General features: G+C 37.7%; 1 protein-coding gene across 1 annotated transcript in view; it reads right to left on the reverse strand.

The window, feature by feature from the left end:
- The window catches only part of galnt1 (UDP-N-acetyl-alpha-D-galactosamine:polypeptide N-acetylgalactosaminyltransferase 1), a 101,737-nt gene that overhangs the window by 4,863 nt on the left and 82,820 nt on the right, over positions 1 to 14,054 (reverse strand). Inside the window, exons 6-12 of the mRNA XM_081388671.1 lie at positions 13,128 to 13,335; positions 10,704 to 10,874; positions 8,407 to 8,524; positions 7,052 to 7,232; positions 6,021 to 6,160; positions 3,229 to 3,327; positions 2,985 to 3,119 (exon numbers count right to left, since the gene is read on the reverse strand). Coding sequence (XP_081244797.1) covers positions 2,985 to 3,119; positions 3,229 to 3,327; positions 6,021 to 6,160; positions 7,052 to 7,232; positions 8,407 to 8,524; positions 10,704 to 10,874; positions 13,128 to 13,335 — 1,052 coding nt within the window. The remainder of the gene's footprint in view (positions 1 to 2,984; positions 3,120 to 3,228; positions 3,328 to 6,020; positions 6,161 to 7,051; positions 7,233 to 8,406; positions 8,525 to 10,703; positions 10,875 to 13,127; positions 13,336 to 14,054) is intronic.

Here is a 14,054-nt window from a genome sequence, read left to right on the forward strand (position 1 = left end):
TATGAGCAGAATGGTGGTTTGGCACAATGTTTTGGTTGACAACATTGTTGATGGTTGCCTTTGTTGTTACCCAGAAAAATGTCATTTTAATGTTTCACCCTGATACCCCTGGACGTCTGATCTTCTTGAGGTCCACGTTCCTGCAGAGTTTAGCTCCTAGTCTAGGGGTGTCTAACTCTGTCACACTGGGCCAGCCATCTTCTGGCGAGACGAGGGAATTCATTAGGCATGACCCTCACAGTGCATTATGGGTATTCCCTAGCTGTTGAGTGTACATCAGTTGGACACTCGTTGATGTGGAGCATTATGGGATTGAATGAGTGCTACAGCTGCACATTTGCTGGATTAATTTGAGAATCATGATTTTTTGTTTCAAATAGAGATCACAATTCTGAACAGACAACCTAAATAAAATAACATGTAAATTACTAGAGGTTCTGACATAAACAAATTATAATTAAAGTAGTCTGTAGTCTGATATAATTAAAGTATGATGTTTTTTTTTTATTGACTTGAATGAATGATTCAATGACACGCTCAAAGACTTCACTTATTTCATTACTGGATGTATCAGCCTTTTTGAATGAATCTCTTGAATGAATGATTCAATGACAACTAAATATTTTAACAGTCACTTGTCGCCACCTAGAGGGGTAACAATGTAACTGATGCAATCGTTATTTGAAGCACCATGTTCATTTCAAAAGGGGATTTGCTCAACTCAGGCTACGTTTACACATGGCCGGTTATTTTCATAAACGGACATTTCATCCTCTCCGTTTTCAGAAAAGTGTTCGTTTACACAAACCCGTGTATATGCTGTCAAGAGCATGCCAAACCTGTAGGTGGCAGTGTAACGAGAAGCTCAAGCCCATGTTAGCCAATCAGAATCCTGAAAATATAGGTCGCACCTTTGACGCAGTGCAAGTTCTGTCGCATACTGTGACGTCGACTGCCTAAAACTCTGGCCGGAGTTTTTAGAAAAAAAACGTTTTCAGAGGCGAATTCTCCGTTTGCGTGTAAACGAGGGGAACAACCAAAGGGAAATGTCTCCATTTTTCAAAATAACCATGTACGTGTAAACGGGGCCTTAATAACATCCGCTATGGTTTCGGACGCCACATCGCTGTCCCTTCAAATGGTGCCCTTTTTAAATGGTATAGGGGGTGATTTTGGACACAGTCAAGGCCTTCAGGATCACTAGAAACTTCCAGGCAGGTGTGTTGGAGCTAAACTCTGCAGGAAATTGGCCCTGCAGGAGTAGGACTGAACCCTGGCCTGCTCTAATTATAGTTAGAGTACAGCTATACAAGGTATTCGGGATTGCTAGGAACATCTAGATTAGGGGTTGTTTAGGATCAGACTCAGACAATAGGCACGTTCTGGGAGTATTCTGGATTTAAAACAAATTAAGCGCTATCAACAACATCTGGGGCATGTTGTTGATTACCACAAACAGCTTTTTCACTTGTCAGTGTGTAAAATCTAACATTTACAGTATTTGACTTGCAGTAGAAGTCTAGGGGGAAAGCATTCAAAAACAGGTTAAAAGCAGAAGCTTGTATTTTTTGTTACAACAAATTAATTCTTCAACAATCTATACAAAAATGTGTATCTCAACAGTAAAGTTGTCAAAGTCCGGCCTTTTTGCAATCCTTTAGGTGTCTTTATGCTCATCATGCAAAAAGGGCTTTTTATCAGAGGTAGCCAATCCTGCTTGTGGAGAGCCTGCAGAGTTTAGCTTCAATCCTAATCAAACACACCTAAACCAGCTAATCAATGTCTTCAGAATTACTTGAAAATACCAGGCAGGTGTGTTGAAGCAGGGTTGGAAGTAAAGGATGCAGGAAGGTAGCCCTCCAGGAGCAGGGTTGGCAACCCCTGCTTTACATGGACATGATACGAGTTGAGACTTATGATGTTAACACTTACAATGTTTAAGTATTGCGGCTATACATTCAAAATGTTTCATTTACGATTTATCCAATGCCATGCCCCATTGAACAGTAAGAGCTTTACTGTAAATGTGATTTTGCGATCTGCAGCACATATTGTATATACCTGGGTTCATACACATTTCTACCAATACATTTCCATGACTTTTGAGGCAAATATTCGTGAAATATAAACTATATTTGGGTTAACTTTGTTAAAAACTTCTGCAAAAGAGTTAAAAGTGGGGTAAGCGATATTTGAAAAATGCTGTCGTAACACAACAAAAGTGTAGCTAGTCAGCATTAGGGGCCGTATGAACGTGGAGGAGAAAGAACTAGCAAGAGGGAGATATGAAGAAAGACTGTAGAAAGAGAGGTGGCTGAGAGACATTACAAAAGAGAAAAGCTCATAAGAATATCAGTGGAAAATGAAGGATTATGATCAGGAAAGAGCTTTAGGATCCATGTTAATTTTAGAAAAGCTTTCCAGCACTGGAGAGAGCTAAACGGGAAGGCCTGAAAACAGACGCAGAGGTTGCTTTATTCCGCTCCATACGTGAGTAACACTGGTTTTAAATGTCATTGTTTGTCTGGAGCTGCTGTGCTGTTGGAAATAAGTGTCTGTCGCATGCCAGAGATCGCGGTTCGAGGCGGACTCGGAGCAGGGCGGTTAGGATTGGAGGGTGAAGAGAGCAATGAAGAGAGGGGTGTGTTTGTTTGGGTTGATTTCAAATATCAACATTGTTCAGCAACAACTTTAAGAAATAACATACTGCACCTTTAACTGAATAAAAAAGGTTCAAACCAGCACAATCTCATAAAACATGCTCCAATGATAAAGGGTCTGTAAGATGAACGTTAAATATTGTAGTTTAACCAACATTATCACTTAAAAATATACTCTATTATATAAATAATTTGAAACAAATTTCCATGACTTTTCCAAAACTTTCTGGGTTTATTTATTTTTCCAAAACTTTTCCAGGCCTGAAAACTCCTATTTAAAATTTCATGACTTTTCCAAGTTTTTCATGACCATGATAGACTTACCAAAGGGTCATATTCCCAGAGCTGGTTGCCTTTCAAGTGATGGCACTTGAGCATCATAACCGGGCCATTGAGTTTGGACACATCCAAACAGAGGTCATCAGTTCGGATCTCTTTATTGGCTGTGTACGAAAAAACCTGAGCAGGTGGAAAAGGTCACAATACATCAGTGTCAAACCTGTTGTAAAGATCAACATCATTACTCTAACTAAGTGTTTTAAAAGTGAGAAAGAGATGAGGAGCTGACCTGGTTGCCGCCCATGCCGTGGCAGTTGAAAATGCCCACTTTCTCGTTCTCTTTCCTGGCCATGTTATCCAGACACTGGTTAGTCTCCACATTACGGATCTGCAATCGGACAGATCACACAAATAGATTAGACACACTCAAGCAGCTCTCCTGCATGAATAAACAGTCACGTCTCTGTCTGAGTGTGAAACATGGTTAATTACCCAAAGCTTATCGCACACCGGGTGGGGGTGGGGGGAGTATCGACGAACAGAGTCAACTGTGCCAATCAAATACACAAACACGCACGTAAATGTGTACTTGATGAAAGACAGCGGATGAAGGGAAAGACAGCTCACTGCTTTCATCCAAAACACTGAGTTACACAAACGTCGAGATCAGTGGGGCTTAAACCATGACAAACTTATTTAACAGCTTCACTGACAGCATGCTATTATATTTAGCCAATGTTTCATGTAAACACTGATTTAATACTTGGCTGTAAGAAAAAATCCAATAGTTTTTTTTAAACAAAGTGAAGTTAAATTACTGGAAAGCACAGCCTGAAAATATGAAATCACAAGTTTTTTTTTTTTTAAAAGCAACACGCGCCAAACATATCTAAACTTGTAATGAGAAGCATTTACACAACAAATGAGAACATTTAATGACATATTTTTACTTCAAACTTCATAACGTCAAGAGTCAAGTGTTTGAAATAACTTGCTTTTGTGATCTAATGTGGCTTCATGTCACAATGTAGGCAGAAATTGTTTTTTATAGTATTCTATAAAGTGACAAAGGCTATGTCGACTAGCATTATAAATATACTTTATTGTAATGAAAATACCCCAGATGTCAGAAGAACACATAAACCATATATTATCTTAATCGCATGTTAATTGTCTTCATGTTTCATCAGTCAAAATGTCTGCATGTTATTCAGATGCAGAGATATATCCGGGATGTCCATATAAGGAATTTCCTGGAACGTCACAAGTTCTATGACTTCTATGAGTCTCACTTGAACCCTTGAACACTTCTGCTCAAAGGCACCCTCTGGCTATCAGTATGAATGGTGTGTGTACTCAATACTGCTCACAAAACCCTACTTTGGGTAAAAATAGGAAAAATGAAGCAGTATTTTCAAGTGCTCAACCTGGATTGAGATTAGTATTGGATTATATAAACAAAATTGGCTTAATGTTAAGCAAAAGGTGTTCACCCTTTTTGGCAAACAAAGCCAATTTCTTGTTAAGGTTTGTATTTTGTGCACCCTGTTTAGAACATAATGTCCTTTGTGAGTCACATGCATGTTTAAGTGCTGGACTGCACCACTTGTGGTTGTTTTCAGAGATGGTAACAAACAGAAATTTTAAACTTGTGCGACAATTGTGTGGCCTGTGCTACAAAACTTTCAACCTCTGAAAGGTTGACCACCAGTGCTATGTGCAAAAAAAAAGTTAATGTACAGCCCTGGGCATAGAGTAAAAGATCAATTTGGGGATTTTAAGAATCAATACTGAGATCGTTCAAATGAAACATGCAAATTAACGTAAAATCTATATTTTTACCCAGCCTTAGGCTCTCATGCTTTCTGCTTTATCTTATTGTCCCAGCTCATAAACCTTATTTTCACACACTACTGTTCAAAAGTCACTAAGATTCTTTTTAATTGAGAAATTAATACACTTCCTCACAGCAAGGATGCTTTAAATTGATCAGAGACTGTGATTGAAAAGATTGTTACAAAAAAGTTATATTTCAAATAAATGCTTTTTTTAAATCTTTTTATTCATCGAAGATTGCTGGAAAATAATGTATAATCAGGGTTTCAACAAAAATATTAATCAGCACAACTGTTTTCAACATGGATAATAAGAAATGTTTCTTCAGCAACATTTCAGAATGATTTCTGAAGGATCATGTGACACTGAGGACTTGGGTAATGATGCTGAAAATTAAGCTTTGAGAAAACAGTTCTTTTAAATTGTAATAAAAATATTTCACAATATTACTGTATTTACAGTTTTTTTTATAAAAAAAAAAAATCAGCCTTGGTGAGCATAAGAGACTTCTTTCAAAAACATTAAAAGCCTTTATGACCCCAGACTTTTGAACGGCAGTGTATTGCTGTGCGTTTGGGCAGTAACAGTAACACGTGGTTCATCGCTATGATGTCATATCCTCCATATATTATTCTGTCAGTGTCCTGCCCTACACCTCACAATGTCACCATCAGCGGCAAGGAGAGACAAGGATGAGCTAAAAGTGAATGAACCGTGGGCAGCACAAGGAAGATAGAGCCTTAACCAGTCAGGAGAACAGACAGACTCCGTTCTCAGCGAGTTTCAGACATCAGAGATGACATGTATGTTTTATTCATTAGAGTGTCTGATAAAGAGAGGCAGCGATGGACAGATGGAACGAAAGGGTGAGAGACGGAAAAGGTAATAAAGATGATGACAGAGGGAGAGCAGACTAGGAGAGAATAAATGCCTCTCATTTCCTGAACACGGTGACTGGAATGAAAAAACAACAACAATCAATTCCTGTGACCCGAGAAAAAGAGTGTTCCCTCGCTAATTCACACCTGCACTTCTTTAACACACACACACAGAGAAATGTGTTTATCACACTCTGCAATGCTTTCCCTTTTTTGCTATCAGCATGTGTACGTTTGTCTGTGTGTGTGTGTGTGTGAGAGAGAGAGAGAGAGAGAGAGAGAGAGAGAGAGAGAGAGAGAGAGAGAGAGAGAGAGAGAGAGAGAGAGAGAGAGAGAAAGTGTGAGTGTGTGAGTGTGTAATACAGACCTCTCCCAACGAGTAGTAGTGGCGCGGTATCTGGGAGTCTGGGTAGACATTTTCAAGGTACCAGGAGAACGGCTTACACTGCAGTCTCTGTCTCAGGGATGTTCTGACAGAGATATCTCCATAATCCACTTTAGTCACACCTGCAACAAAGAAACGTACACAGAATAAGTAAAATGGTGAATAAAGCTAGTCATTTCGTTTTTCCACCATGATTCTAGCGCGTTTTTGGGTGCTAAGGTGGTTTTAGCATGTTGCTATGCAATGCTCTGGATTGCTACGGCTTCGCAAGGTGGTTTGCAGGATGTTTGGTTCAGATCTCTCCTTCAATTAAACCGTTCTATTGTTCCCCAGACAAAAGTCTGATCGCTTAAAAATGTTTTAGCACACCTCTCCTTCACAAGCGGCCTGACTTGAGGAATCATTCCTGCCTGTAGCACAAACAATAAAGGACGAGATACATGCTGAACTTTGATACTTATTGTTAGGGTTTTGTTCAAACACTTGCCTTGCAGCACTAATAATCAGGAGAGAGTCTACAGAGGCATTAGTATAGAGGAGTGAAAGAATAACACAATACGCACACAGTCACACAGATAGCTCTGAGCTGCACTGGACACTATTGACAGTGACATTAATATCTATTATCCAACATCTCCTTCTGAGTCAATATGGCTCGAGTGCCCGGGAGCGCTGATAATACACACACACCACATTAAAGAGAAAGACACAGAGATAGAGAGACAGTCGTAGAAAGAGACCGAGACAGGGAATGGCAAAGAGACGTGACTAAGAAAGGAGATAAGGAAACGTTATTTAAAAAAACTGCAATATTGTGTCTTACTTAGGGCTGGTCGATATGACGATATTATCGCATACATCGATTATTGACGATGTCAGGGGGGAAAATGACAAATAATAAACCTAGAAAGTTGCCAAATATATTTCACGTAGCCCCGTAGTTACCATACACATCTTTGTTTTTGAAGCGTCTTGTGTATGGATGCAGATGTGTAGCATGTAATGTGACTGACCAGGTGAGATGATGTAGAAGAAGTTCTTGAACTCATCCATCCAGACCTCTGCCAGCCGCCTGTTGTTCTTGTTGATGATTTGCCCAGTTCCACCAGGGAACGTGTACGGCGTCGCCTTACGGAACACGTGACCGACGTGAGAACATGTGACGATCTCAAGCGTCCCCCCGCACTGCCAAATCTGATAAACACAGATACATATTAGTTCTCAGAGCACGAACGAATCGTCAATAACACCAAAACTGCATACTATATATGCAAAAGTGGAATTGTGGGTACCCATACACAAAAGAAATATTTGAAATATATTTTCAGAAAATATTTCGAAATTGGCCCAATAAATATATTTTAGTTAAATATATGTAAATATATTTTTTATTTTTTTTGAAAATATATTTTAATTAAATATGTGAATATATTTATATGTCAATATATTTACTAACAACATATATGTTCATATATGTTTTAACTTTTGCAAATTGTTTAATTTGAAATATATTTTGAAATTTAAAAAGTTAACATTTTCACAAACAAAACACATTTTCAATTTCAACTGTCAGAATATTTTTTTGAACATGGTGTATTGGATGTATATGTGTATATATTGTAAATGTATATATTGTATATAAATGTACAATAAATGTATATATTGTATATGAAATACTATTATTTGAATTATTTTTACAGAATTGAATACAGTTATTTAATAGTGTGTGTATGCAGTGTTAGACACTGAGTTCTATCTATTGTTTAAGTGTACTTCACTGTTGGAGTGTCACTATTATACTTGCATCATAAATATTGTGCATATTTTCAATATTTAAATGACTTCCAGAAAAATGTCAATAAAGCACAACAATAAATCTAATAATTACACTTAGTGTTAGGTACGTGCCACCTAATATGGCCTAATAGTCCTAGGAAAGCAACTATCTGTCATTTTACATTGCAGTCATTTAAATGTAAGTACAGTATTTATTATAGCTGTGTGTCATAATACAGTAGTGAAATAGGGGAAAAGGTAGAGGAATTACTATGATCAAAATACATTTTCGACCCTTCTTTAGCAAATCTGAACATTTTATGACCATATATTTTGTCATATATTTCACATTACATGTTATACATGTAAATATATTTCACACTTAACATCATATATTTTTGTTATATTTCAGAATATATTTCAAAATGATAAATATAAGTGAACAACGATGCAAATATATTTCAATGTATTTGGAATATATGCCACATATATTTTTGACACTTTAAAATATATTACTTTTTTTTATTTATTTTTCTGTATGGGTAGGATTGCGGTGGTGGTTGAATGATTTAATCTCGGGGGTGAGACTTACCCTGAAGGAGATCTCCAGGTTCTCTCCTCCCCAGATGTCCATCCCTGCATCGTATGTGCCAATCTCCTGGAAATAATCTCTGTCTATGGAGAAGAGACCACCTGCCATGGTGGGGGTCCTGATAGACGATGCAAAACAAAAAAACACACACAAGTGTTTAATTCTAGGATGCAAAAACAGGCCCTTCAGGGGAATGATCATATCTTATAAAAGCAGCTCTTCCTCTCCAGTTCACTCCGTCACAAACAAGCACGTCGCGTGTCACTCAGAGGAACGAGATCTTCAATAGAAATGACATGTTTGCATGTGCCTATTTTGGCAACAGCATATCCTTCTTTAAATATCTTTCACTCTTGTTTGTCCATTTCCCTCAGCAGTTCTTTCCTGTTTTCCTTGCATCCATCCCCTGCAGCACGTCTCAATTACAGTCATGTTTTCCTCAAGTAAGAACCTGTTTTTGTTATGCTCTCAAGTTGTTTTCATGCTGCTTTGCACTGCAGTGCAGAAAACCAAGCACTGAAGTAAAAGAAGATAAAGCAAACGAGGGGTCGTGTGTGTGGGGGGATACAAGTGTGGCGTCAGAACGTTCTGATTGTTGAGCTCTGAAAAACACAGGATCTATAAAGAAATCAAGCAGCAGAAAGCTAAGAGCTACTCTGTTCCTGTAGTTATACGGTGAGCAGGTAAACACTCTCTCCTCTTGGCAAAGTGCTTGTGGATTAAACTCCCCCATCTGTGTGTTAACTCTAGTGTTTAGCTGCAGGGCTGGAGAAACACTTTTATATTCCGTAGCTTTAAGTTGCATGTAAAATACCTTTTTGGAAAGTAAAAAATAAATGTTGAATTTACATTTAAAAGGCCGTTACAGATATGAGCCATTGCCTAGTGGTTAAAGCAAATGCTCTGATTCATTGTGTCGTGGTGCTCCTGCAGGCAATGCAATTTCAATTCTGGCTTGTGACATCTATATCACTTCTCACTTATTATTTTCTGTCCGTTAAAAAATGAGAAAAGGTTTCTAAAAGGATCATAAATTACGCCTCTGAAAAGAAGCGGTTTGAAATGGAATACTAATGTGTAAAACAATTGTGACAAACAATTACAAAAACTTAGTATAATACATTGTCACGTGGCCACACTGCGTATTAGAAAAAAGGTAAATGGGCCTCATTCACTAATAATTGTGTGGATTATTTCGTATTTGTCTGCACGGGAGAACTTCTCACAAAAAATGTCACGCACAAATTAGTGCGTACGCATGCTTAGTGAATGAGACCCATTTTCTCAGAAATGATGCTGCTTAGCTTACTTTGTATGTTTAATTTTTGTGTGTTACTCTTGGCTGCCTGGTGAAATAATTAATCAAAAAAGAGATAATAAAAGAAGTAATTAAATTTACTGTTAATTTGTTACACTGAAAATATTACACATACACAATATTCCCATATATTCATTTATTATACAGGTCTCTGGAGTACTTCTAGATTCATGATTAGTCAATCACAGTCAGATTTTTCACAATAATGTCTGTTGCCCATGGAAACACTATATAACTGAATATATAAACGTTTCTCATAAAATATTCTGTTATAATAGTCTGTTCATCTCACAAACTTACACTACAGTTCAAAGGTCAGTAATATCTCTTATGCTGAATTTATTTGACCTAAAATACAGTAAATTGAAATATTATTACAATTTAAAATATACATTTTTTAAATTGACAGCAGCCATTACTCCGGTCTTCAGTGTCACACGATCCTTCAGAAATCATTTTAATATGCTGATTTGGTGCTCAAGTAACATTTCTTATTGTTATCAATGTTCAAAACAGTTGTGCTGCTTAATATTTTTGTTGAAGCCATGAAACATTCTTATTAGCCTTTTTTTGATGAACAAAGTTCAAAAGAACAGAATTTAGCCAATAAAAAAACAGATTATTATTAATTAATAAGGAAAAAAAGTAGATCAAGAATCGTTTTGGAATCGAGGATCGTGACTCCCAGAATTGCAATTGATCAGATTGTGAAGTGCCTAAAGAATCCCACCCCTAATAAGTAGCATAGACTACTTTTATGCTGCTTTATCTGTGTTTGTCCTTATTTTCCTATTGCGTTTCATGGGGAAAATAAAAGCACAGTGGTCTGGAATGACATCAGAGTGAGTAAATAACGACAGAACTTTCATTTTTAGGTCAACAATCCCTATAAGCCTAGTAAGGTAGGTAATTCTACCATGGGCATAAACCATCCTATTCAATCTTGATCTGACTGCATAATAAGCATTTTGTGTGTTACCTGACGGGCAGCGTTCTGTCTCCTTTCCTGCGATCCATCTCTCTCTGTGGTACCGGGTACCAGCGGAAGTTCAGCTTCCAGTTGAACCCACCATATGTCATATCAGACCCTGCCATGTACTCAAATGTGTCATCGCTGATCACGTCAATGATGGGACACACTACGGTTTTCCTATGAAACACAAACACAAAAGAGATATTAGCTGTGCACTTTCACTGCTTTCACAAAGACAGCCTCAACTACCAGAATAAATGAGTTTTGTCCGCCACAGAATGCCCTTTTTATTTCGAATTCAGCTGGCACACGACAGACACACCTCTCTTTACTCAAACAGATGCAGACACAAATCAGAGGGGACGTCTCGCTAAACTTGTGTCATCAATCAGCACCAAGCAGCCCGCTGTGATGCTAACCCAGGCAATGAGGATGGATAACACACACATACACACACGCACGCAAGCACTGCAGGCACATTTTCCTCTCCTAAATTCAGCAGACTGAAGCTTCAGCTAATGATGCCCCAACAGGCCGCCCGAGGCAACACAACACAGAGAATCAGCATGTATATGTGGGCATGTGCGCATGTTTAGAAGAGAGGAGATATTCTCTGCACATAAATCCTCAAAGAATCAAATTCAGATAAAAGTGAGTTCATGTTTCTATACCCTACAAGTTCCCCATTTCGAGCACAAATGCAGCCTGAGGTGAAACCAAACTACAAAACTGTAATAATAAAGCACAGGGAAAAACTAAACTCTAAAAGCTATTGATCGCTCAGCTCTCTGCAAACCAACATGCCAAAATGGCGGAAAAGAAAGTGTGAAAATGACTGGTTTGTTTTTATGTTCCACCACAAATTGCAGAAATTAAATAAAAGGCATGTGCATGTGGGTGTAACTTTTTTGTGCTTGTGACCGCATATATGAGAGAGATATCAATCGACCAGTGGAATGCTATTTCCCAACCACTGAAACAAAATCAGAAAGAAAAAAAAAACTGGAAAAAACTGCAGTTCTGACAATTCTGCCCATTTTTACCATAAAGAGTAAACAAAATATGATAGGTTTTTCAGTGATAAAACTCTTACAAATCAAGTGTAGCGTTAGTTCTGGCAGGTCACGTTAGTGATCAGGTCACAGCTGATCCACGTCTACCTATAGCAATACGACGCCAATCACAGCATCCATATATAAGCTCCTTCAGTATAATCAGCAGCTATCAAACTATTCCTCTTGAATCAGACTAAATTCTCAAATTGTGTTGTACATTCAAATCTTGAATTAATGATATCTGCAATACAAATAATGTTGGTTCTGTTCTGTTAACCCTAAGAGGGGTTATTGCTGATCTCCCTGCTCTATTCATGCTAGGCTGCATGGATGCGCAAGGAGTTCTTGCCCAGAACAGAACCATACCGCCAATCCAAACTGTACGCTAACTGTCAATTGTATTTGACGATAGTGGTCCTGACAGAATAACTGTTTTGTTCATAAGTTTTCATGAAAGCTCTGTGGTTGTCAAAAGTCAGCCAAGTTGTGTTTTGCATCGTCCGGTGGACTTTTGGTGACAAATAAATGTGAATTTCTCGGTCCAGGAAACACGGAAAATGAGTAAACATTTACATTAATTTACAAATACTACCAACATTGCAACAATACAAAGCAGGTTGAAAATCCGTGAAGTTACACTTTAATGTTTTTATATAAAGCGAATTATTATTACTACAGACTACAAATTAGCATTTACCCTAAGAAAACACCATGACCCTAATCTTACCAACTCCAAAAGAAAATATATTCATTAATATATAATATGTAGTATATTAAGTTGATATTTATTTAAATAATATTTTTTTTAAATAATTAAAAGTGTGTGTATATATACAGTGCTATGCATAAGTTTAGACACCCATGCTAAAGTTGACTAAAAAAAAGAATAAAAAAATCATCTTTTGGAAATTGAACTTAATGCCTTAATTAAAAAATGTGGAAAAATCCAACCTTTAAGGACACCAATTTTCTTTGTGAATGAATAATTTATCGTAAATAAATAAATGTTCTTCCTTAAAATACAGGGTGCATAAGTCTGTACTTAAAATGGGCTTTAAAAATAAAAATCTGCCTGCCTCTATGGGAATTTAACATATGGGTGTCCAGACTTATGCACCCTGTATTTTAAGGAAGAAAATTTATTTATTTACGATACATTATTCATTCACAAAGAAAATTGGTGTCCTTAAAGGTTGGATTTTTCCTAATTTTTTTAATTAAGGCATTAAGTTCAATTTGCAAAAGATGATTTTTCATTCCTCTTTTTAGTCAACTTTAGCATGGGTGTCTAAACTTATGCATATCACTGTATACTATGCTTTTTCAAGCAAGTATATACCTTAAAGTATTGCATCTCAGAAGTAGTAGTGCTTACTTGTCAAGTCTGATGCGAGCGAGGAGAGGCTCAAGCCAGCCGGTTGTGCACTCACAGTGGGCATCCAGGAAGGTAATCACCTGACCTGTGGAGATGGACGCCCCCTTCAACCGAGCGCGAATCAGGCCAGAGCGCTGCTCCATCCGTACCACCCTGACCGGCACCTCCAATTTCCGCACATACTGCTCCAACTGCCGCTTCAGAAAGTCTACATGCACACAGAGGTAACAAACAATTACACACTGGCTCCCCGTGAACAAGAATTATATATAGGTAACTTTGGGAGGATGTGACTTCGCATACATTCAAAATGATAATTTCCTTCTAATATTCATCAGTGGATGCAAAGAGAAAATGCTCTAAAAATGACATCTTCCAGATGCAAACACATACATCAAATACACGTTTTAGCCAGGGACTAAGGCACAATCTGAAAAGTTGGGTGAGGCACATTATCAATCTTATCTAGCTCATGAATATTAATTACAGTAGGTCTGATTTGCTGATTACCTCTAACCAACTCCGTGATCATTTGTAAGACTGACAATGCCTCCAGTGGAATGAGGCTTTTTTTTGCCCTTAAATTTGTCTTTTTCCATGGCTGCCTACAACTTTTATTCCACACTACGGATAAACAAAGAAAAGCTCTTGAAATATTATGATTACTGCCCAAAAAAGTGTGTGGGGGGCATATTCTTGGTCTTGGCGATGTATAGGAAACCTTTCTTTAACAATTTTCCCCCAGTTCAATCATTAATCAAGTATTGCTCTACATCAGCATCTGCAGGATCGGCTCTCGGCTCATGTGGATCAGCATCCTCAGCTGCAGCAGCCATCTTAAAATACTGATCTTCCTGTTACTGCTGTGGGATATCAGTGCTTTCCGTTTAGATGAAATAATCTAAGCCAAAGCCACTGAATGGCTTA

The sequence above is a fragment of the Scardinius erythrophthalmus genome (genome assembly GCF_964197995.2).
Source record: "Scardinius erythrophthalmus genome assembly, chromosome: 16".
NCBI classification, from domain to species: domain Eukaryota; kingdom Metazoa; phylum Chordata; class Actinopteri; order Cypriniformes; family Leuciscidae; genus Scardinius; species Scardinius erythrophthalmus.